At 32.1% G+C, this 26,630-nt stretch overlaps 1 protein-coding gene across 1 annotated transcript in view; it reads right to left on the reverse strand.

The window, feature by feature from the left end:
* Nucleotides 1-1,613: 1,613 nt before the first annotated feature.
* The window catches only part of nAChRalpha5 (nicotinic Acetylcholine Receptor alpha5), a 69,545-nt gene continuing 44,528 nt past the window's right edge, over nt 1,614-26,630 (reverse strand). The window contains exons 5-14 of the mRNA XM_068295108.1: nt 24,344-24,679; nt 23,987-24,062; nt 19,936-20,130; nt 18,691-18,777; nt 16,404-16,513; nt 9,771-9,922; nt 9,462-9,584; nt 9,212-9,350; nt 1,950-8,100; nt 1,614-1,883 (exon numbers count right to left, since the gene is read on the reverse strand). Coding sequence (XP_068151209.1) covers nt 7,948-8,100; nt 9,212-9,350; nt 9,462-9,584; nt 9,771-9,922; nt 16,404-16,513; nt 18,691-18,777; nt 19,936-20,130; nt 23,987-24,062; nt 24,344-24,679 — 1,371 coding nt within the window. The 3' untranslated portion in view covers nt 1,614-1,883; nt 1,950-7,947. The remainder of the gene's footprint in view (nt 1,884-1,949; nt 8,101-9,211; nt 9,351-9,461; nt 9,585-9,770; nt 9,923-16,403; nt 16,514-18,690; nt 18,778-19,935; nt 20,131-23,986; nt 24,063-24,343; nt 24,680-26,630) is intronic.

The following is a 26,630-nucleotide window of genomic DNA, read 5'->3' on the forward strand; positions in this document are numbered from 1 at the left end:
TTCGTTTTGGCCAACAGGGATTCGGTTAAAGCGTATTCCGCTGGAGTGGTAGCAAGTGGAAGAGTTTCCTGGTGGTCCTGGACTCAACGGTTGCCTCAGCTGTTTTCCCATTCGGGAGCAGCTTTCGACTCACTCGTGCGCCTCCCGCTCACGGAGAGCGGCAAATGTGCTTTTACCCCTGAATAGCTTTCACTCAAATGGAAGCTCTTCTAATTGTGTTCACCTCAACTTGAGTAAAAGCTTCTGGTGGTGAGTAAAAGGCCAGTGTGACCGGACTTAAAAAACTGGCGCGTTTATTTAAATGCTGAAAAGAAAAAACCCTTAAACAGATTCGCCCACATACTCTTAAGTAGAGACTCTTGGTATTCAGTCTGACGCTTTTTAAGGTGCAAAAACAATCGACGAAGTTCGTCCACTTTTATTTACGCATCATATCTTATTTCTCTTTGGGTTAACAGCATTGAGGTAGTGAAGGGTATTAAAAAGTCACTATCTAGATAAACTCAATGAAGTAACACTTGAATATGCTTTCTATTAATTTAATTAAATTGTGACATTGTTTGTAAGCAATTACCGTCATTCAATAATAGATATTTAAAGCTACAAATCTCGCAGAATACTTCATCAATTATAAATATAGGTTTTGATATACATATGTACATAATTCGTATTTCAAAGCTTCTTCAGATTACAATATTTTTAAAAAATCTGTTTACCTTCTTCTTTCTAATCGTCGATGGTTGGGTTTTTTATATAACTTTTAAACGTTTTATGACAAGCTAATGTATGTATAAAACCTTGCCTCATAGTCTCGATTCGAAAGATCTACACACTGCGTTTGGAATCGTTAAGTTTATTCCCAACTAACGATTATTATATAGCCAACAGTAATCTACGCATAAAAGGACTCGAAAGGACTTTCAATGGCACTGTTACTTTACTTGAAGATCTGGACACTGAGCATTTTGAATTTGACATAGAAACCTTTACTGATGCATCTGGTAACGGTAATTACAAGAAATTTCTCTATTCCATGCCCAGAATGCCCATTTGTAAGTTATTTAGGGAAAACATTGCATTATATAGTAAGGATACTTTAAAGTACAATGTTAACACCGATTTTTCAAATGATGGCCAACAGTGGCCTATTCCAAAAGGCACATATTATTTTAAAGATATTTTCATGAGTAATGATGGATGACCAGTAGTAATGCCGCTTGGTTATTTTTAAGGTATTGGTTCAATATACAAGGACGAAGAAGCAGTTGCAACTATCAATTATGAAGTCAATAAGGAAAAACGAGGATAATGAGAATAACTTTGTTATTAAATTCGAGATTTCGCTCATAATCTATCTTTTAATGATCTCTATTCTCTGAATCTAATCTCTGATTTACTTTTCTTCTTTCTTTCTTCTTTCCGAATAGTTTGTAAGTCATAATGAAAAAATAATTGTTCCAATAATATGCATTACCTTTCAGGGTAAAATTGCAGTTTTTAAAGATATTCATCTTGATCTTAAAAACATCCCAACTGTCCCGAATCTACAAACCTTCAAACAATTTAAACTATAGCAGTTCCTAATCAAACACCAAAGAAAATAAATGTTCAAGTTATTATGTTTAAAAATATTACAAAACATATTTATTTTAAATGCAATCTAACAATTTTAAATAGTTTAATTAATTTGGAAATCTAAATTCAATAATATTAACAAAAGGAATTTTATTATAAAAATTGGCATATATTTAAATATCTTAATTTAATTTCAGATGTGATCCAGTTGCGTGGTCCATTGTAATGACGTTTTTGATGAGATCCTTCCTCCTGATTTGTGATCCTTCACTTTTCGATTTGGTGGCCTCTTGATCCATTGTTCAATCCTAATTGAGAGAAAAATATTTCAAAATTAATGAGTTTGATTTATTTTAATTCTGGTTATACTTTACCTCCTTAGTCTCTTGCAGTTTTTTTATTGGCAAAGATGAAACAGTTGGAAAAATATTTATGTATATTGTAAAGGCATTAAAAGATGGGAATATATTTTGTTTGTTGTATAAGCATGCATCAAAAACTAAATTTCATAACCAAGTGCCAGAAAGAGGAGAATAAATTTTATATTTTTTAATACTTTATGTGGATTTTGGTATCAATCAATGCTAAACATAATTAAGCATAGGAGTATAGGTTAAATTATGAACCAAACAAAATTTTTAGAGGAGGGTTAAAACTCTAGATTGTCAACAAAAAAAAAAAAGAAATACAATAATATATAGATACATATATCTGTCTGGTATTATACATACACTATTAAATCCTAAATCGCATGATTTGCTGTGGGCTAGCTATATGTTTTAGTATTATATTTTGTTGTTATTCAGTTAATTACTTTCGTAAAGAATCGATTTCACTTTGCCTTCTTTCTAGATATACAAAATAAATTGAGCCTGGGTTGACAAACTGCGCTGGGCATCAGAATTTTTCAAGTAAAATGTTTTTGTATTTTTTAAAAACTTTTTTTAAATTTTTACCACTTTGAATATAATCAGAAAACTTGTTATTTTCTCTTTTATATCTGTAAAACTAAAGTGTTTTAATGCTTTTTTTGTACAATCTGTTGAATAAGATTTGAATGGTTGTATGTACAGGTTTGTTTTTTTTTTGTGTCTTTATATTACATTGTCATTTACCTTTAAGACTAAAGACTAAATACATATTTGCACGGATTTACCATACCTTTCCTTTGCGTTTAATCTTCACTCTAGATTAAAAAAATTTTATGATAGTTTCCAGTTCAATCCAATTATCGGTGGGAAGTAGAATTAAAAACGTTTAATTTAGTCCTTTCGGTCCTTTCAAATGTCCAGGTAAATCCAAGTTGAATTAGAAATGGATTTTGCCTTTGGTGTTCCTTTTGTGTCTGGTCAGGATTAGGATGAGCTTCATCTGTGCATAATGACGTTTACATCAGCAAATCAGAGATTTTTTTTTTGGTGAATGAAAAACCTATTTTTCATCTGCATTTCTGTTAAATCTTTTCTTTTTTCTTTGTATTTATTATTGAATAATAATAATTAAAATTTTACAATCGGTTTTTTTTGCTCGGGTTTCCTTTGCTTATTTTTTGTTTTTTTATTATTTCAATTCTATAATTTACTATTTAGGTCAAAATGACCAATTCTCAATTTCTTCTAAGTTTTTTTTGTTGTTTTTGTTTTTATATCCATATAATCGGTTTTTTATATATAATTTTCTTGTTCTTGTTTTCTTTCTTTTTTTTTTTTTATTTAATTCTGTAAGTTTTTTTTTCTTTATATGCAATTATTTAAATTTAAATACTAATAACGACATAAAAAATCAGCGCATTTTCTTTTTTGTTGTTTTAAAATTAATTTAATTTAAATATTTACTAGTTTACGATTTTTTCTTGGTTTTTGTGTTGATTTTTGTTTACTTTAAACTATTTTTAAATGTCTAGTTAAATGTTATTTTTAAAGTTTGTTCATTTTTGTTTGTTTTTTTTTTTATTTTGTGTTAGTAGAGAAAGGATTTTTTTTTGTTTTTAATAAATATATACTTTTTATGTATATTTTTAAAATTCATTTAAATGCAACTAGTTTTTAGGAAAAAGTTTCATCATTTTTTTTTGTTGTTTTTTTTTTTTTCTTTTTTGTATTTTGTTCAATAATGTTTTGTTGGTTTGTTTATTATGTATTTTATAGTATGCTATATATATTTGTTTTTGTCAGTGTAAAAAAGAAATATATATGTATGTATACATTTCATATATTATGTTCTTTATGTATGTTTATATTTATTTAAGTATGTACGATGAAAGAATCATTTGCCAAACGGTTACTTTCTTCAGTTTCTTCTTGATTTGGTTTTCCATTTTCTTTGCCACTTAGCACTTTTCCCTCTATTTGCTTACTTTGTTTTTAACTATTTAATGTGTGTGTGTTTGTGTGTGTTTGTGTGTGTTTGCTTCTTACTTGTCTTTAATTTGGTGAGTTTTCTCTTTTTGTTCTTTCTTAAAAATTGCTTCAACTTGCAAACAATTTTCCAGTTTCATGCAGTTTTCCCCTTAACTATGGCTATATGAATTACTTTATTTTTGGTTTTTATTGGGTTTATTTGTTTTTTCTTATTACTTGAGCACAAATTATTTTGGAAAAATGTATAAAATATTTAAAATTAATTATTGTTTTTGTGTATTTCTGTTTTTCTTATATGCTGGCAGCTTGATTGCTATGAATTTATTATTTTCCATATTCTCTTATAGATTTAGGACTGAAAATCTATACATATATATTTTGTTTCATTCGTTTTTTGCTGGAAAAAGCATACAAAAAAGGAAGAAGAAAAAAAAAACTGAAAATCGTATTTCATTATATCAAAAGTTGAGTTTGAAAATTGAGTAGAAAATCTAAAAACAAAATTGTAATCGAAAATTTTTTCACCTTTACAAAGTTTCGCTCTCTCGTTTTATTTCCTATTAAAAGCTAACAAAAAAATATTATCAAATCTCCTGTCAAAAAAAATTAAATCAAAAACTTTGATTCAAATTTAAATCATTTTGACAAATCAAAACTATTGCTAGTTATTTATATATATATATATTTATATATATATGTTTCCATTCTATGTATTGAGCTCTCATTTTGCATTTGTTTCTGGGTTTGATGGTATCTTAATTACATATAAATTTGTTTGTAGCTTAGTCTAAATTGTATGACATTTCATTCTAATTATATGTACTTTCATTTAGTTTTTTAATTAATTATGGATTCATATTTTGTATTTTGGTTTTTTGTGGTTGTTTCTGTTGTGGTTTTTTTTTTTTTTTTTTTTGTTTGTTTCTTGTTCTAGTTATATTCAAAGAAAAATTCTGATTGTTTCAATTGCACAAGATTTACAATTAGAAGCAGAATAACTGTAACTTAAAAATTAAAATCATAATAATCCATTTCGAACGTTTTCTTTTTATTTTCATTCCATTCTCTTATACGGATTTTGAAAATAGAAAAGTTTTTGTGGCGTTTCTTTGTTCTGTTTTTTCTTTCGTTTTTGTGGCATGTGAAAATTTTCTTTTACTTTTGATGCGATATGAGGGGATAAAGCGGAAAGGAAATACTATAGTTTAAATAGATAATTGTTAAATAGATTTATTTCTTTAAAGTTTTGACATGTTGGGATTAACTCGAAAGATAAAAGAGAATTTATCAAATGGTATTCCATTGAGATTTTTCACAACTGCATATCTTTCACATTTAGAAATGAATTGTCAATTGATAAACCATTTAATCGAATGTGAATATATGAAGCTTTTTATCGAATGATTCATATCATTGAAGAGATTTCAACAAGGTTGAAAATTTGACCAAAGTTAGAAGGACTATTATCAAAATAGGATCTTGTCCTGACAGAGTGTTTAGATATCTTGTGGAAAACACCTTTTTGATGATCTTTCTGCTGAAGGATAATAAAATTACTATAATAAACCCTTTTAGCATTTGCCTCATCATAAGGCATCAAAAAGCATTGTCGATTTCCATGCAAAGTTGTAATTTTTAAGATTTGATTGTGTTTCTTTTGTTTGTTTCATTGAAGAAATTGTGTGCTTGGCTAGTTTGTGGACAGTAACATACTGTAAGTTCGACTTTGACTAATAATTCCATTTTTTTATGGGTGTGTGTGTGTATAGAATGTATCTGGATTCAGACTCATTAAACTTGAGCAGCCAATTTCCATGTACATATATATATGTATATGTCGATATACATATATCTATATAGTATCTAGGTGTAAGTGTTTAGGGTATAAAGCTCCTTGGTTTATATTTTGTGTAATTTTTTTGGAATTTTTTTAATTTTAAGTTTTGTTTGTGGGAAGGGGGTTGTTGTTGTTGTTGTTGTTGTGTCTTGTATGTTTGTGTGCTCAATACTAAAGCAAAGCACATAATTTACCCATGCACCGGCATGTTGAATGTTCTATGGTCTTTTGATGTTCATTGTTATTGGTAGAAGGTATCGATACCCTCTTTCATATATAAGTATATCTTTCAGATATACACCCATATTTCGGTGTATATATCGAAAAGTGATGTCTGTGTTTCAGTGTGCGTGTATGTGTGTGTGTGCTGAATCGCAAAATATAAGATAATAATGTTTTATCTTCGCTGTTCTCAATGCAATAAAAGATCGAACTCATGTATTGGCTGTAGATTGAATACATTAGTTCGATCGATTATCGATTTGCAACTTTATCATGCAATTCATCAACACGCAGATATTATTGCTCGCAACCATTTTACTTTTGTTCATACGATCGTTGGATTCTCATCTATTTCTTATTTCTTTTTTTTCAATTCTTTAAAGTTGTCTCATTCTCTCGATTCGCTACGTCAGTCAAAATGTAATGCAAAAACCTAACAAAATTATAATAATTCATATAATTGAAAATCAAAAATATGCTACAAAATTATGCATTTCATTTGCTGTACGTAATTTGGGTTCGGTTTTTTATAACTTCTTTTTTTTTGTCTTGTTATTTCATACTTGACTTTCTAAAAATTTTCTGTGATTTTTTTTTTTTTTTTATGTTTTATTTGATTGGTTGTAAAAAATTTTGTAATTCCAATTTGCATTTGGGTTATTCTATTGGTTTTGTTTGGTTTTTAAGAGGGCGGGATGGATAATGGGGATTATTTATCTTAGGGATTTTATTTGATTCAAAATCAAAATAAAGTTTAAATAGAAGTTAGGATATGTCACAGGGTCAAATTGGTCAAAGTTCTGTATGTGTGTGTGTGTGTGTGTATGTATGGGCGTTCCTAGAGGCGGGGTTGTGATGAGCATTTTGGTAGAACTTCTCTAATCATAGACGTGATTAAGATGATTGGAACTGAGTTTATAAAAAAAATGGATTTGACTTCAATGAGATTCACTTAGAACGTTGGGTTTCTCCTCTCCATGTTTATAACCTGTAGCCAAGTCGGCTAAAATCACCTATCTCAATAAGGTTAATAATGAATCCCAACCTTTATGGTGGTTAAGAGATATAAGTACATTTCACTCATTTACAATTCGTTGAAGAAAGTCGGATATAGGATTGTAAGGATCATTTTCTGATTTCAATGCCAAGTTCAGTTAAATGCGTATTTGGTACAGGGTATTTTGTAGTCGGAGTTCCGACTGAATCATGGTTTTGCTTCGTCTCTGTAAAGATCCTATGACTCTTATTAGAAATGAAGTCTTCCAAAAAATCTACCCCAAAAAAGTTCCGAAAATGTTTGTTTCTTCTGTTTGTTCTTGCTGTTTGTTGACTTTAGTTTGTTTCTTTACTCCTTTTTTTCTTATTTTTTTTCTTGTCTTGGTTTATCTTATTTGTAAAATATAAAAATTTAAAAAAAGAAAAAAATATACCCGTTTCAATTGTTTTTTGTTTCCTTCTTTGGTTTTCTTTATCCTCATCTAAATACCTTATATTGAAAGTAATTTTTTTCTTGGGATGCTGATCGGGAAAAGCTTTTGGGAAAGTTTTATAATAACTTTTTTAAAGAGTTTTTTTGTTTTTGTTTTTTTTGTTTTGTATAGATTTAGGAAAATTGGAATTAAAAATTTGTAAACAATTTTAGTTTTTAATTTAAGTCTCTCTTTTTTTTTGGTTTTTTAAATTATTGTTTTTTTTTTTTCTTTTTTTTTTTAGAGAGTTGTTTTAGGTTTTTTTTTTTTGGTTTTATATTATTTAGTCAATGGTTTTAAGTGTTTTTTTCTCTTTTTTTGGTTGGTTTTTTTTTGTTGTTTTTTAAATTGTGTTTTGTTTAATTTTTTTGTGTTTTTTTTTTATTTTTTGGTTGGTTTACTTAAAAAGTTTCGTTATTAATTTAATAATTAACAAATTGATTTTATAATAAAACCAATAACAATAACCACCTCGCCCATATGGCTACGAGACAATAATATGTGGTGCTGATAGTAGTACAGCTATTGTGGCTAATATTGTGAACATTGTGAATATGATAAGGCACAGTCTGTCAACGACCATAGCTGCAAATTTCCAATCATTGGCAATGTCATTGTCCTCGTCTTCTTTACGTAGCTGTTATCGATCAGTTTGTTGATCGATAATCGTTCATTTTATATTTATAGTTATGATCAAATTAATATGATTATTCATTATGGTTTTGTGTGGAAAAAGAACAGAGAGGGAGAGAAATATAAATTTTTGAAAATTGCATAGAAAATGAACATTAAAATCAATTGCCAACCAAAGAAATGTCATAAAAACTGGCAATCTAATAACTAGATCTAATATGGTTATATATAGGGTATATATGGTAGGATTGTATATTCGGTTTTATATATATATAATGAAGTAGATGTAAGTACATTTCAATGCTTTGTGCAATTTTGAACATGCAGTAAAAGTATTAGGATTAAATTTATGAATATTATTTCTTAGTACTAGGCCTCTGCGCTTTCCCTTTTTAATAGCTTTTCCTTTCTATAATAATATTCGATTAACATTTGACACATTCGATAGAATGCAAAGCTTCTGAGATTGTGTTCATGGAACATGCTCTATCACAAATATAAAATTAGATCAACTTTAATAAAAGGGATCTCTTTTCTATTGGAATAAACTAGCATCTGAATGCCCATTCCCATCCCGTATCGTTCTAAAATAAAGTGAGAAATATGTCACGATTTATTTATGTTCAATAATAGTCCCTACATACATATACTGCCTTCAATACTTTGGTCTTTTTTTTTAAATATTGATCCTAGACATCTGAAAATGGTTTTCAAGAAGTTGGAGTTCCAGTTTTATTTTGCTTTAACACCTTTTAAGGGTCTTGGGATAAATATAAGCCCCAAATTTTGTCGAGAATCGGTCATTGACTTGTAATTCTGACCTTACTCAACCGATTCTTCTACTGCCTTAATAAAAGTAAAAATAAGGTTGTCCTAAAGAAATCATTAATATTTTTGGAAACTGTTTCCTTGATATGATATTTTTAAAAGTGTTGTCCTTTTTAATAAGCAAACAAGTCTGATGTTAAACTACAAATAAGCATAACTGCAACGTCTCTCTGAACTATAACTAAATTGAGTGACTGATTGACATGAGTGTAAAAATTTTATTATAACTCTGAAAGAAATTGTTTCATTTGCTCTTAAGCAACTCAATTTGACTTCGTCCAACATACCTGATCAGTAATAAAGCGAATTTCCTTTAAGATTAAACCTAATTCATATTCTGTTGATGATTTGATGCATGTGTGATGTGTGACCGCATCTGGCATACGTGTGCTGCCAATTGGCCCAATGCTGCCATCATCGCCTTGTCTGCAAGGTGTGAAGAGAGAGAGAGAGAGGGGATAAATCAGTTGTCCACCATTCAAATGAAGTTGTCTAAAGTCCCCCCAGAGGGGAATTTGATATGCTTCGTTTTGTTACCCATAAACTGTGCGATAGAAAGCCGGATTGTGTGGCAGAGTTCCGCCTGGTGTCATCGGTCGGCAATTGTGACGAAAATCATCATCGATATCCAGCACATTGGCCAACAGGGACTTCGAAGAGCTGCATAAGACCATTAACAGATTAATATGATTGAGTATTTGGGAATAATCACATTCATTAAAAACCAAATTGTAGTTTCCCCATTTTTGGGAAAATTTCATTCGAATGAAACTAAAATTTGGCATGCATTTCATATATGTATGATTCATATACGAGTATGACTTTATATTTCATGTTTTTTGTTACCGCTCTTTTAGCTCAACTTCGGAGAGAATCTGATGCTTGCGCTCAGATGAGGTGTCCGAACAGGGCGTTGTGGGGAATTCCAATATCAATGGACGTCCCGGTCGACTCATTCGTAATATCCATGGCAACCAGCATAAAAATACGATGCGTATCTAACGGCAGGTGGCAAAATTAAGATATTTAGAGAGCGAACAAAAACCAATACCCCAACACAAAAAAACCAAAAACAAACGAATAAGAAGAAAACAGAAAAAAAAGACAGAAATGTTTCCATTTCTTCTGTTTTCGAAAAGTCTTTCAATAGTGTTTCGAAGATGATGTTTGTGTGGATGTGTGTATGCGTGGTGAAAATATGTAGCATACTTAACCGGGCTGGGCGGACAGAACGATTTATGGCTCTTTTGCATGAACACAGACTCGAGACTGTCAGTCGAACAGACCACAAGTATGATTTATATTTGATTTTGATTACAACTAAGCAACATGTGGATTGGTACGAGGTGCTTTTGTTATTACACTTAGCTATAATAATATTTATACTTTTTGTATGCGTATATGAGTGTCTGTGTTTGCATTTGTGTTTGTGTGTGTGTGTGTGTGTGTGTGTGTGTGTGTGTGAGAGTTAGTGTTCGCTTTTCGCCATGGTTGGCATGTTTGGTTTATTTATAGCTAACTTGCATGCAAAATTTATGATTTACAACACAAACACCGTTACAGATACAGATACAAATACAGATATAGATACAAATACAGATAAAGAACACGAAGAGCAACAAATACACACACATATAGACACAGAGACACAATTCTATGCAATAAGAACAAACAAATATCGCTTAGGCGGCCCCCCCAAAGCCCTTACACCCAATTATTCTCTTCGTGCATCTTCTCTTTCATACACACACACACATACACTCGCTGTGTATGTGTGAATGTATGAATATAGAGCTGCTAAGCTATAAATAATCCCTAGAAACATTCACACCAAATAGAGTTTCATTTGATTTACGCTGACTAGTTTTTGTTGTTGCTGTTGTTATTCTTTCTATAGTCAAGTGAGAATGAGATGGAGTTTGGAACGGGCAACAAGTGAAAAGGGGTCCGAAAGAATAGAAAAATGCTTTGGAATACTAAAATTTTTGGCAAGTTTTATTTAATACTAAAAAAACAGCTGAATTTTGGTTATGTCTGTTTTTTGTTTTCTTTCTTTTGCTTTTAAGTGGCTTATGAAACTCTGTGGTATTTTGTGTGGATTACAAACAGATGCCACACTATTTTTCTATGAACTCTGGAATGAAACTGAAAACAACAGCATACTGGAAGCTAGTTCTATTTGACACATTAAAAGCTAAGCTTCATTTTTGGGTATTTCATCTGTTAATTAAACATATTCTGAATTGCAATCTCAGTGGCTTGGTCTAGTCATTTGTCTTCCTCTATTTTTCCAGTGGTTGAATCCAAAGTGAATTCAAATGCCACAACGAAAATCCCTCCATGAAAGAAACAAAAAACACAAAAACCAAATCGATTGTCATGGCATGTCATTCTATCCAGTGGAGCTCCACTCCCTCGCTTTTCATCTCTGTCTAACCCTCAATTTACAATTGACAACCTCGCTTGCACTTTGTCTTCTCTATTTCTCCCCATCATTTTGCCCTATCCACATTCATGTTGGCGGTTTTTCATTCTATCCATTTCTTTACCAGTTTTTGGTTTTTTTGTTTTTGCTAACAAGCAGGAGAGACGCTTACATGGAAATGCGCTTCGAGAACGTGGTTGGCAAACTAAATGCAAAGTTAACCATGGAGCTATGGAGCAACTGGCTGGCATTCGCCATATCCATATCAATATGACCCCATCCTTCCTTCCACTATCTATATTTGTTTTCTTCCTTCCACTTCGCTTTCGCTTGTCTCTGTCGCTTGGTTTTTGTGCAAATTTTGTGCAAATTGATTTGTTGTTATCATACACTCTCTCACACTCACACTCACACTCACACACACACTTACATACCCAACGAAAAAGAAGAAGCAAAGTTAAACGGGTTGTGGGGACATTCTCTTTCTCTGGGGCCAATTCAAGTGGCAGCCAACAACAAGAAGTAGATGTTGGCAAAACGGGAATGAAAGTCGTCTTCTTCTTATTGTACATGCACATTTCTAATGCACCTGCCTTCCTTTGCCAATTGGCTCAATTTTTGTGCCCATGTCAGAACAACTTGCAACTGGGCCAACTTCCACCTATCCTCCAGCTTCTACCCTTCCATTCCCTTCCCTACCCTTTCCTTCCTGCGTCAGTTACTTTGTGTGCTCGATTTCTCGATTTGCTCCAAATTCAATTGCATGTCAGTAATGGAGATGATGGCGGGAAACGGCAAAAAAAAGGGCCGCCTGTCCACATTCTTAAGCGAAAACCATACTAAAAGTTTTCTTTCATGTGAGTGACTTTCTTAAAAGCCAATCGACTTCCACTGAAGTTGCCCTTATTTTCTATTTTCTGTCTTTCACTTTACCATGATTTTTTCATTGATAATTTTACTTTTTGGCAACTAGCGAAACTTTTCATTACAATGCTCAAAAGGGACAATTGCAATAAAGAGGTAATATGTTAGAAATAAGTGGTATAACTAGACAGAAAAATGGTTTTAAATGGTTTCTTGATTTTTCTATTTGCCATTTAGGTAGCAATTTGATGTAGAGTTATAAAGTCGAAAGGGTGGAAATGGTGACTCGTGGTTTATTCCGTTTATTGCCAATCATAAGTCCTCTTTGAACCAAAAGATTTAACAAACATATCTGAAATGTTTTAAAGGCTAGTAAGTGCTTTTACCTAATTTTAAGATATTTTGACTAATCGCTTTTGCAATGGCAGATTTGCTGCTTTCAATTAAATCTTCCTATACATAAAGTATATGTCAATGTTTTATCTCAGAAAATTAAGCATTTTATCATTGAAGCAAAACTAAAGTAATTAATTTAGATAATAGCAAAATTTTTAGTCAAATATCAGCAAAGTATAATGGAAACTTAGGCATCCAAGCTGAAATAAAAGCTAAGCCTATGAACTTCTATGCCAATTAAAGAGATACTCAAAGGATTATAATTCAGAACATTTTCCACTGTGCTAAATGCAATTCCCTTATTCGGCATTATGGGCCAGTGACCTAATTCACAGACTAACACCTGAGTATGCAGAAATCAACACGAGGAGAAATATTGCTTATGTCAGCTTTAATCAAAACGGATCGAGAGAAAGAGAATCAATTTTTCACTTACATCAAATGCCACGCATGGATAAATCTATTGCCAGAGAACGAGTAAATCTACTTTAAATTTGTCAAACTAAATTGATGGGCACGGCGTTTGACAATTCAATCAATTATTTGCATAATTTTAATTTTCAATTTCAATTTATTGATTTATTTTCCAATTTTCTATGCGTTTATTAAATTAAAAAGTGAATCATTGATTGAAACTTTTACAGTAGAATCATTCGTTGCCTGCTCTACAGATGTATAAATTTAACTAATAGATGTTACTATTATCTAGAATCTCGATCTAAGTTATTTGAACCGCAACGATTAAAGCAAACGTTAATCATAAACTGTTTTGGATAACCACAAAATGGTGAGAATTTGAAACCAAAATCTAACATGGATATGGGTTCTAACTACATTTGTGGTCAGTTTTGTTCTGCCAATGCATTTAGTCTCTATGAAAATTCTATAACTATGCAGCAAATTTTCCCATTACTTGTATTGACAAATTGAATCATTTATTTCTCTGACCAACTCTTTAATTATAATTACAATCCCAAACCCACTTACACACTCACATTCACACACATATTCATATTAACATATCTCACATTACGACATTAAATAGTTCATTTCAGCGGTTTATGTACAGAAAAGATATTGTTTTTTTTTTTTTTTTACGTATGTATCTAGTATATTTATTATGTAAACGTATAGCTATATGTATATAGAGAAGACGAAGAAAAAGCGGGCTGAGGAGAAGAGAACGAAGAAGACGAGTTACCATTTACATTTTTTGCCAACATATTGCATAATCTGTATACATAATTTGACTGCAGTTGGCATTTCAGTTCTGTCATCATTTCAACTTCTTTTCAGCATAGAATAGTAGTGGTAGTAGGAGTTGTAGCAGACACACAAATACGAATAGACGATACAAATACTTAGAAGAAGGAAGGAATAAGAGAAAAGGAGGGGTTGAACAAAAAAAAAAAAAAGAAGGAAAATGCATAGTGCAACTGGTGACAAAGTTACGAGCAAAATGTAGGCAACTCTGCGTGGCATATGGGAAATGGGGTTGGGATTTGGGTGGGGCTTGGAATTGTTAGCTTAGGTTTAGTTAGTGGGTTTTTTTTTTGGGTTTTTTGGTTGGTTGCTAGGATATGTTGTTGTAATTTGTAGTTGATGTAGTTGTTCTTGTTGCTGAGGTTATGGCTTACACATATATATATTAGAGAGAGAGAGAGAAGTAAAATAAGAAAATTATTATGGAGAGGGGGGCCCAACATCAACATTACGATATTTTTCATTACATAAATTATTTTATAGTAGACACGTATAGTAGTAGCCAGACATGTTGTTGGTTGGTTACAACACATTCATTTCGTACTCTGTACATCCGTCCGTCATAATTCCCTCATACTTTTCACTTATATTTTCTTCTGTATGTCTCTCTCTTTGATTTACGTTTCTGGGTCACACATGTTGGGACACCAAAAAAGGAAAACGACTTTTCTCTTAACCTAACACTCACATGTTTCGCCGACATGGTTTTTCCTTTTTTTTTTCATTATTCAAAAATACGTAACTTAAAAGGAAATAAGAAAATAGCTTGCATAAGCGCCTCTAAGTAGGCATCAATAACTAACACAAATAACGAAAATCAAAAGTAGTTTATCTGTATGGGTTGATGTGTTTCTGGGTGTGTGTTAGTTAATGTGTGTGTGTTTTGTGTTTTGTGAATGTTGTTACGACAAGGCGACGACAACAACAATTTGTATACAACAATAATGACAATCATAATAATGTAATAACAAACAACAAACAACATATATATTGTGCAAACTATTTGCATTTTTGCTTTGTCTTTTCAACTTGAAGAGCCATTGTAATGAATGTGCGATGGATGGGATTTCAAAATGTAATAAAATTTGTCTTAATCATGGAAATAATCAACAAATGTTTGCGTTCATAAGGCTGTTAATATGTCTAAAGATCCTAGACATAATTTTTATAGAGCTTAAAGAAAAATCCTTAAGAAAAACATACTACTAATCGGCAGCATAATTTAGACTAGTTTTATTATTAGCATCTTGCAGATATTATCTATGTCGAATTCCATCTAATGAATTTGAAAAAGTCCATTTTCCTATTAACAAAATTTTACGAGTTGTATATTGATTGGTATATTGAAATGGGTTCAATTCTTGCATTAACATCCTCTTTGGATGTACACCAAGAACTTTCGCAAAAACTTTAACGTATTGGACAAAGACGCAAGTTGCTAAGAGCAGTGACGACGATAGGTTATCCTTATCCACGGTTTACTCCTGATATTGTATATTTTAAAGCATTTTGTTCATGGTAGAACAGAAGAAACAGTTTACGTACTACAGGTTGGATAAAGTTGCTTCACTTTTTGGGTCATTCGATTTTTCATCAACTTAATTTAAACTAAAAAAAAGAAGATTACATCTTCCACCAAGTTAATTCAAAAAGAATATTGAGTTTTTGAAATGTATCCATTTTCTATCACTCTTTCAATTCTATGGCTCCGTTCGAGTTGATTACGTTTTTTTTTTTTTTTTTTTTGTGTTTGGTGACATTCATTTAGACTTTTTTGGTTTGCCAATTTGATGATATTTGTGTGTAAGAAAAAATATAAGTAATATAAAAACTAACACAAAATATTCACTAGATATAATATTGTTGTTTTTTTTTTTTTTTGTTAACACAAAGATACAACGTTTAACTAAACAACATAAAATTAGGCGGGCGAACACAAAAACATATCTCTAGCTAAACACATAAATGAATTGCTTTTGCTTGTTGAGTATTTGAATATTTTGCGTCCACTTTCTTTTTATTTATGTGTATGTATGTATGGATTTTTTGCCTTTTGAGATTGAAATCGTATATCAAACAAATGCTAATGCTAGGCGATGGTGGACACAAACACACACGAAAAGGAGATGGCAACACTGCAGCCGGAACAGCCAAAGGGAGTGTTGTAGAGGTGTGGGGGAGAGGGTGAGCGACCAATGAAGGATGCAACAGTGGCAGGATGACTGCCTGATGTGGTGGCATCCCTTTGGCTGCTGCGGTTGCCTGTGGGCCACGATGACTGAGGCTGACTGAGGCTATATATACATATACATACATACATATATAATGCACACATATACTACATATACATAGTTATATATATATATATATACTTTTATATATGATGAGTGATGGTCGCTTTTGCAATTGTTGTTTGGTTGATTGTGACCTATATATTTTGTTGCTGTTGTACTTGTTGTTGGAGTTTGTAGTTGTTGGTATTTTTTTCTTATTTTTTATTTGTTGTTGTTGTTTTTATATATTAAACTTACCCATTCGGACATTTCGTGCGTATCAGCATTTCGATGATGATAATTTAATATTAAAATCGTTGACACAACGGATGAAGCTACCATAAACATTATGCAATTGAAATATGTACCTGTTGGTTGGTTGGGCGTGTTGTCAATATATATGCATATATATATATTTTTTCATTATATATATATATATTTATAGTATATATACATATGTGAGTGAGTGTTTATGTGTGTGTGTGTATGTGTAATAGTTATTGTTTGGTGTAGTGCAGAGATTAGTTTGTGTTTTATTTTGTTAGTTAGATTCGTTTTTTTTTTTTTTTTTGTATATTTGTCGAGCAATTTGTTCACAGGGTAGCACATTTTTCATAACCGTATTTATTTCGGTTTATTTTTTTTTTTTTTGTTAGTTTATTTTTCATTAAGGTTTGTTTGAAAGAAAGAAAAAAGAAGGCAAAGATATATATACATAAGTAATATTTCATTTGGTTATTTTCGCTTCTTTTCTGGCATAACAATTATTGTAATTAATCGATATTATGGAAGGAAAAGTTGGAATTTATTTGTATTTAACACACACACTTAGGTAATTTGTAAAACGATTTGATTAATTGTTAATATAGATTTAATTGTTGTATATATGGAAGTTAGACACCGAAAGAAAAACGTTTACGCCAAAATCAAAAAAAAAAAAAACTTTAGTTGAGTTATTAAATTTCAGATTTAACATTAGAGTCTCGAAATGCATATATGTATTATATATATAGAGAAAGAAAATTTAAGGCGTTTCCCATTGAATTTGAATTTGAATATTGAATTATTTTCAAATTTTTCTAATTATAACTTTTGAGGAAAAAGAATTAAATTGATCGATTGGTTGTCAACAAGAAAATGTTTCGTTTCATATATTGAGTGGTTATATGGCTAATTTTATAACTTATTTATAAGAGAACTCGCTTGGTTGGTAATAAATTCTAACTTAAAAATTCAAAAGCCATTGAACGGCCTTTGTTAAGTTTTCAATATTTTATTATACATTCCTCTATTGGCTTCCTAGTCTTCAAAAATTTGTATTCTTAGCAAAAAGTCTACATTATTATAATGTTAACTTGGTTTAAAGGGGTTCCTTTCTTTATTCGGCCTCTCTTATTGCGGTTAAGAGCATGAAGTAAGTCAATTATTAACTTCTAACTGTATACAACTATAAATGACTTTATCCTCACTCAACCTAATTCTAAAATTAGAATTTGTTAATCAACATGATAATTCATATATGTATATACATATATACCTAAAGGATCAATGCCAAAACAACCTCTTGAGTTGTTTAAAAGTAATCTTCTATCTAAGTCTAACAACTTTGCAAAATACTGATTAGACTTTCTAATACATTTAATCTTATATACCTACAAAATAACCAATACAACCACTCAATATCTTCAACTTTTGTTTTTCTCTTTAGTTTTCTTATGAATTTTCTCACAATCGAAACAAAGAAAAATAGTTTATATAGCGTGCAAGAAACTCGTTTTCAAATATGTGTGTGTGTGTGTTTGTGCATTTTGCAAACCAACTCGTGTGTTTGGAGTGTGTGTACGTATATATATATTGATATATATCGAACAATACTGTGTTATTAACATTTATATTGTTGTTTTTTGGTTTTCTTTAATATATTTGCTGAATATTTCATTGGTTTAATGGCAAAGCATTTAGATTGCCCTTCTATTTAAAATTATTTAGTTTGTTTTCTATACTTGCTTCTCTGTTTTTGGGTTCAAAATCATAGCATCAGCAATATCTTTAAAGACTCCAAAGTCAAACGATAAATATCGCTTGGCTTTGAGGCCAAAGACATCAATTATTAAGAGCACAAATTTGTGTCTGATGCTTTATTGGTTTAATCGTTTTATTTTCGATTATTTTTTTTATTGCTTTGTTAGTTTTGTGTGTCAAAGTTTTAATATTATAAAATCATCGGATTTTATATCGGTTTTAAAATCGTTTTAGAAATGCATGAATATTTGTATTATTTATCAGAGAGTATGCATAATTGCAACAACTTTAGATTTATATAGGATATAAATGTTATAAGTATATGAAACGAGTATGTAGCGAAGATTATGAAACAAGAGTACAGATAAACTCAAAAGAAAGCACAGTGAATATGAATATATCTATATATATAGGTATTGTTATGATAATACAATTAACGATATTACATTTACAAGCATCAGCAAATAATTAATCAACTAACTATTTGTTTTGTTTATGGATTTGGTAAACAAAATTATCTTACCTAGCAGAGGCACTGCATCAGAAGTCGCCGGCATAGTCTCAGCAACCATATTGAGAAACACGGTCAACGAGAGTAAGATGGTAACACCTATGATACGAAACACGATTTGGAATATAGAGAATACATATGATGATTTAGTTAAGCAATTGATTAGTTAGAAATATTGACACAACATCGACTAGAGTACGAGGTGGACTTGAATATAGAAAAGCGATTCAGAAAGTCATTATTTTTGAATACCCACATCTTATAAGAAACTAACCTTTGGTTAGTTCTTTCGATGACAACTAATTACATCGCTTTACTTGATTTATAAAAGTCGAATACATTTGAGTTTAAGTTTCTAAACGTTTAAAGCATTTCCCCCAGACATTGATGTAATCTAAACTCTGATTTCTTTTTGGTTTTCTTTTTGTTTTGCCTCGTTCACTATAAAGCAATTTTCACTGTTTATTCTCTTGAACTATTTTGACTGCCAGCAAAGTGTTAAGTGCTCGTCATTGAATAACCCACTTGTTTTCATACACGCCCCCGCCCTAAAATCTATTTTAACTTTTGTGTACTTAACTATATATGTATGTATATGCTTAAGTTAAAGTCTTAAACTTTTTCCTTTCTACAGGGCTATATAGCTTATATCCCAGCCGTTTCAAGTTATATGTTTTCGTCGCTGTTGAATACTTTTTACTACTCAGTAGATGGTAACATTAAAAGTTCAATAGTATTTTGTTTACCAAACTCAACCCAAAGAGCCAGAAAACGAGAGCCAACGAGCAACGAAACTGTGGCGTCATCATCAACAACATGGGCAATAACGTCTAATGTGCGACATCAGTCGACGGAGCCTTCGTGGCCTCCAAGCGCTCATCAGAAACATTTGCTGGCAGACATCTAATTTTAAATTCGCCTTTCGGCTTAACCAAGGCCTTAGTTTGCCGTTCTCTATATACGAGTCGTGAAGGCGCACGGTAAAGGGGGTGAAGGGAACGGGTCTGTCATTATTTAAAAAGTACTTGGCAAATACTTTTCGAAGAGACGGTGGCAGCGAGACGGAGATGAAGGACTCTTAAGCTGTTGGCATGTGGGTTTCCTCCACCTCAGTAAGTATTTGTGTTGGTTGGTGTGTAAAGTGGATTTAAATTAATGTAGCTTCTTATTCTTACAACTGCCTCAACTATATAGTCTCTACTTATCTCTTGGTAAAAATCTGTGTGTTCGTTCGCTTTTGCTTTCGGGGACACTTACCTAACGATAATTTTTCACCCGAATCCGGTGGCAGGGTAAAGCCAAGCAGTGCCATTGATGCAATCAACACACACGGTATGATTAGATTAAAAAAATAGTACAAAGTACGACGACGTATGATAATGGCGAATGTTATATCTATATATGGTTCCGGGCAGCAATTGTAATAGATTTCGTTGCGTTTACCAGGCACACCTAAAGACACATGCATGATTAGACAAAAGATTAATAAAAATAATGTAAAAGTTTATGTTTGTGTATCTCAATTCGTGTGTGAATCTCTTTTTTTCTTAAACGGTTCTTGTTATTTTTGTTGGTAACTGCTGCGACTGTCTTTTAATTACTTCGGCCTTGGTTTAGAGCATATCTCGAGCATTTGATATGAGTTATGGAAAAGCAATAGAATATATAAATTTAGAGAGAGAGAGAGAGATAGAGAGTAAGGCTTAGGAGAAGCAGAAAGTAAAGACTAAGCATAGACTGGCTCAAAGTATGAAAATATTACAATTATGATAGAGAAATTTCTGGGATTCAGTGTGTGTGGGCTAGGCATGCTGAGCGTGTGTGTGTGTGTGTTTAAGGGGTGGAGAAAGAGAGTTGTAAATAAATTTTTAGTTCCCACAAGTGGGGAGGAAAAAGGATTCCAGAGAGAGAGAGAGGGAGAAAAAGAGAGTTGTATTTATCTAGGCAACTAATTGTAAGTACGTAAAAGCAGAGCATTTCGTTAAGTTTTACAAGAGTGGATAAAGTTGATGTTATGCACTTTTTTGGGTTTTCTTTTTTTTTTTTTTTTCTTGCCTTAAGTGTAAATACAGTACAAGGAAAAGTTATGAAAAGAGATAAGAAAATGTTTTGGGGTGGAAGGTTGTGTAAGTAATGTATTTAAGCAAAAGTACAGAAGAAAGTAGTTGTAGTAGTAAATAGACTCTAAGCAGTTTCCTTCTTATACACTATGTACCTAGAATACAAACTTATATATACATATTCTGACTTGCAGTTGCTCAAGATTTTAATTGTCTAACCACAAAATAAAACTTTTTCTTTTCGTTCTGCTTTTTTGTGCTTGCGTTGTGTTCTTACCATATGCCCCAAGACAAATTTCATGCTAAATTATCTGCTCAACTTAGTCCAGAGATTACCAAAGGGATTACCACAGACAGCGTCTTGGTTAAGTATTTAAAAATGACCCAGCTACTTATGTGCCACGCCTACTTACAACCATCCTTCCCACCACCCACAACTAAACCCCACTGAAGCACATTCTCTGCTCAACTTGAAATAATTTGCATAAACTGGTGAAAACCAAAAAACAAAACAAAAAAAAAGGAGTCACAAATAGAAGTGAGAAAGAAAAAAAAAAAACTTTGAAAACTCCAAAAATGAAAAAACCAGAAACGAAAATTACTCAAAGAATAAAACAAACCCAAAAGCCAACACAAAGAAGAACCAGAGAGATAGGGAGAGAGAGAGATAGATAGAGAGAAAAAGAATGGCAAATGAAAATAAAATTTGTTGCACAAAACTTTCCTTTAGCACTTTTGTGGCTAGTGTAAAAGTGAAAACTTTTTTCCGCCCATGTTTCGGTGGCTGTCTTAATTTTAAAGGATGTATGTATGTATGTGTATGTGTGTGTGTTGAGTGCGAGTGTGCTCATATATGTCTTTGTGTAAGTGGCTGTGAGTGTGTGTGCGTGGTAGTGTAAAAGTATTTGTCTTTTAATTTCTTAATTGGTTTACTGCGTTCTCCTCTCTCTATCTGGGTGGCTTTTCTATCTTTTCTGTGGGTTGAAAAACTTTTTCAGCTATCTTTTGGGATGGGCGAGGCATGTTTTTTCTATTTTTTGTTTGCAGCTAACTTGGCATTTTATGCGGAAAAGTGCAATTTACGCTTTTGTCTGTGCGCCAAAGACTTTTCTTCATTTTAATTCCTCTCGTTACAGTTTTTCACTTGTTCCTAAAACATTTTTGCTCTCTTGTGTTTTTATTAGTTATTTTTTCTTGCTTTCGTTTCTACCCCCTTTCCCCTTCTTCTAAAGTTGGCTCCTTGTGCTATTTTGTAATTTACAAGCTTAAATATAGAAAGAAAATAAAAAACAATAGAAAAATAAGCTGGCTGTCTTTGTTGGGGGATTGTACCTTTTTATAGTTGAGCATAGATATTGTTATAAAAATATTCTTATTGTCAGTGGAAAAAATGTTGCTGAAAAGTATGCTACGAAAATTAAATATCAGCTAAAAGGAAATGCTTAAATCTTATTACCATGAAGAAAGTTCTTGTGTGTGCTCTGAGCTAGTAATTGAATAAAAACTGCTTCACTTTATACAGTGCCCATTTGCACACTAGTCATTTGTTTAAAGGTAAAAGTTTTCATTTCTGGCGAATTGTTGAATTTACTAGACAAAAGTTGGTCTTCAATAAAAGGTTCTTTGTCTGTGTTAAGACAGAATTGAATTATCATTTACTTGCCTTTACCTTTATCTATCAGTTTTCCCTATTTCTGGGTATATGTAATTTGCTAATCGATTTCTTATTCCAACATTTTACATAAGCCTTTCATTACAAAAACCAATACTAAATTAAAATTTTAATTGTTGCCCTTTTTTGTTAGGTTTTGCATTAAAATTCATAAATTGTGTGAGAATTAAACTAAAATGCAAAGCGATATGCAAATGCCTATGCACACTATATATTGAGCAGATAAAAAGTACGCAAACATAATTTATTGCATATGATTATTTAATTGTAGCTAAATTATCAGATCTATACAAAATGCAATAATTTTCACTTAACATTTAACTTGACTCTGCAAATGTTGCCGGTTTTTTTTTCTTGTAGAAGTATTTACAAAAATTTTTGAATGCAGAGAAAAAAATGAGCTATATCTCTTAGGACTAATCATTCACAATCTTATCACCATGCCGACTTAGATTTTTAGGAAAAAGTTATTGAATATCTAAGTGGATGGGGCATATTCAAAGCCCGAACCTTACCTCTTATGTTTTTATTTTGTATTTTCTTTTTCTCAACATAAAAAACTTGCAGTTAGGCCAGCATATTTAGACCCGATCAAGGGATCTGGTCTAAAGTTATGCTAAACTAATGCCCGCTTAACTTATTTTGCATTTATCAGAATTTTCTTATTTTTTTGCTCTAAGTAAGATAAAACGAAACATTTACGCGGCTATTTCGGTCTTGAAAAGTTAAAGCGCCCAAAGATATAACTATGTTTCAGAATTGTTGATTGGTTTTTGTTTTGGTTGAGTTAAGTGAGTGGGAGAACTCTGGATAAGCGTGAGAGATTTAGAGACAGACTGAGAGAGGTAGAGATACATGTACATATATATTTTTAAAGAGAGAGAGATATATATATAGAGATACAAATAGTAAGGTATGAAAGTTAAAGTTGAGAAATAGTAATTTTACTAATACAAGGATAAATCGATGAAATGCGTCATTTTTCTCTTGCATTTTAAATGCCAAAATGATTGAAATTATACGACAAGTAGTTGTAGAATTTCAATCAATTTGATAAAGCAAACGCAGTCGAAGTTTCGAACGGTACGAGTTTGGAACATATTTCATGTTTCTCGTTTCATTTTTCTATTTTCTAGTTGTTGCTTTAGCCGACTAACTTTTGAATCCTGCTTGTTAGTTGCTTAGTTAGATAGATAGAGATAGAATGTGAAGAAATATATATATTTCAAGAGAAATATGTAGAGTGAGATAGAATGAGTAGAGTGTCGGTGTGTGTGTGGGTCTTATGTATGTATGTGTTTTGTGGTGTCTTGACTCCATGAATCAGCAGCATCTTTTGAGAAAGATGAGAAATTTTCTCTGCACAAGCACACACAGAATACACACACACACACATCAATTGTGGAAAATGTTTTTGCCGTAATTTCTCATATGCCGAGAACGTGAATTTCTTTATTTTCTGGTAGAAAACTATAGACTTCATAGCAAGAAGTCTCTTTCTGTTCTTTCTTCTAGTATGTCTGAGTCTGATTTGTGGAATATATATATTCATCTGACATTTTTGGCCTTTACTCACCCAGTAGTTCCCACTCGCCGTTGAGCACGTAACTGCTGATATCACCGCCAGTTTCATCTTGTAATTGTAAATCCAACTTTATTTTTTATGATTGATTTTCGATTGATTTTTTCAATTTGTTTTGTTTGTTTTTGATTTCGCAGGGAGAGGGTAGATAAATATAAATATATGATTCATTTTTGAAAAATTAAAACAAAACACAAAAATAGTCTTAGCTTTTTTTCAATAAACCAAAGAGAAAATCATAATTCAAAACGATAATTTGATTTCAAGCATTAACAACTACGAGCATTTTCATATATTTTGTACTCCCTTGGGTTGCCTTGCTTTATTGATCTTTGGAGACTGAATTCAAACCTGAAATCCATCATAGGTCCAACTGCCGAATTTCATTTCACAACGCTGATCATCGAAGGGAAACCATGTGATATCGATTTTGCATGTCGATTTAAAGATGCCCGGTGGCACATACAAACAGGAGCCATTGTTTCTAACCACCACATTGGTCTGATAGGTGCCATCGAAGCCTTCGTCGGCGCTATTGTACATAAGGACATCCGGTTTCCAGATGCGATGCGGCGGTATACGTAGATCCTTAACCCCACCATAATCCGAAGTATTCCAACGCAAATTCATGTCATTCCATTCGAGTTTTAGCCACACATTCGTGACCAGCAATTGATTTTTCTCGTCCTGCAAAACGGAATGAAAATTAAATTTTTCCAATTAGTTGTCATTGGCGAGAAAAATGAATCGATAAAGAATTAAATGTGAAATGCACTTTGCACTTTGTGGTGTATGGAAGTGTATAATTAAATTCCGCATACGTATGAGATCCATATGATTTATCCATTCAAAGATCACACAAAAATCACATTCGAAACATCAAATCAATTAAATTTTTTCCCCAAGAACTTTAATCAAAACAGTTGAATTTTTAAATACCGAAATAAGCGAAACTGTGAAATAAAAAAAGCAGGCCAAAAACAGAAAAAAATGTTTGTGCCCAAAGGACGCGGCCCAATAACCAAAATCCGCGCTTTACAATCACGAAAAAAATGAGAAAAGGAAAAAAGAACCAGCTAAAAACCAACCAACAGTAGCCGCAGCAGCAACAAAAAACTTCAGTTTGGGGAATTGTAAAAAATTCAACAACTGTACACAGGGCGTATGTGTAATTTACAATTAAATACCTAAAATATTCATGGCGCAGTTGAATAAAAAAAAACAACAAAAAGTAAAAAAATAAATCGCAAATCTCTGGCGTTTAACTAACCAAGTTCATATAAAGTTTTGAGGTCCTTCCTATACATATAAATGTATGGAACAAATATTTTTCACTAGACAATTTCCTGAACAAAAAAGGCAACTCTATCTCTATCTCTCTCTCTCGCCCAAAAATGTAACCGAAATTGCGGCTTGTTTGCTGTCAATATGCTTTTCGAGCTCACTAACAAAATCGAAGCCCAAGAGCTGCAATCCTGCTTGGACTTGGATAATATTGCGGTCCAATTGCGCCAAAAGCAAACATTTTCCACATAGAAAACGTACAGCATAGCTATACCACATTAGTGTGTGTGTGTATGTGTGTGTGGAATGTTTGCCTAAATATAGCCATTACATTATTGCACTTGACTACAGCAACAGAGTCCATTTCAAACTCAATTCTCTCACACTCTGCGGTTCACTTTGCGTCGCATAACCGCAGAAAAACAGACTGGTCTTCCCCCCAGAAAGTATGCTATAGCAATGCAATTTTTTGGCATGCCCTCCACATAGCTAAATATGTATGTGTGTGTGTATATCTGTATATCTGTGTGTCATGGTTGCGGTAGCATTCTAATAAAAGTGCATTTTTTGTGTCAGTGGGTTGAGTTTTAATTTTTTTTCCTCTTAGTTGTGGCTTTAGAGGCGTGGCTTGTTGGTTAACGCAATTTGGCTTCTCTCTAGTTGGCTGCATGTGTGTATTATGTGCGAGTGTGTGTGGGCTTGTGATAAACTAATTTCCATAGTGCTTGTTAGCGAGAGGGAATGAATGAGAATAGCAACAGCCTTCATTCTGATTTGGCATTCAATATGCTACCAATCAGTCATAATCGGGAGTGGAGAAAGCAAAGCTATAACCACGATGGTTTTAATTGAAAACAGGCAAATTTTTTTTCCAATCAAAAAACAAAGATTGAAACTTTCAGCCAACAATTTTGAGTACACAGCTTTTATACATGTGTGAGTTTTTTTTCTTGTTTTTAATCATGGTCTTCAACTCGCACAATAGCACAAATAATAAAGTCCATACAATATAATTCTTCTTGAACAGTTTCGCTCCTCCTCCCTCGCATTCAAGAGGAATTCGCCAACACTTGATGATATATTATGTTCATCTTGTATGAAAACCAAGCGCACATTTTTCATATCCTTTTAGTTCACTTTACTTCTCGACTCCGGTGAACTCTCAACTTTATTCATTCATTCCACATAAGTATATTCCATCATATAAAGAAATAACAGCAACAACAAACGAAAAAAATAACGAAAGACCAAGTGCCACCAATCAACTTATGACTTTTTCCTTTGCATTTCGTTAGCTTCTCTTCTCATCACATTCTCTTTCTCTTGCTCTTATTCATTCTACCATTTCTAGTCT

Source organism: Drosophila tropicalis, unplaced genomic scaffold (genome assembly GCF_018151085.1).
Source record: "Drosophila tropicalis isolate 14030-0801.00 unplaced genomic scaffold, ASM1815108v1 contig_845, whole genome shotgun sequence".
In the NCBI taxonomy this organism is placed as follows: Eukaryota; Metazoa; Arthropoda; class Insecta; order Diptera; family Drosophilidae; genus Drosophila; species Drosophila tropicalis.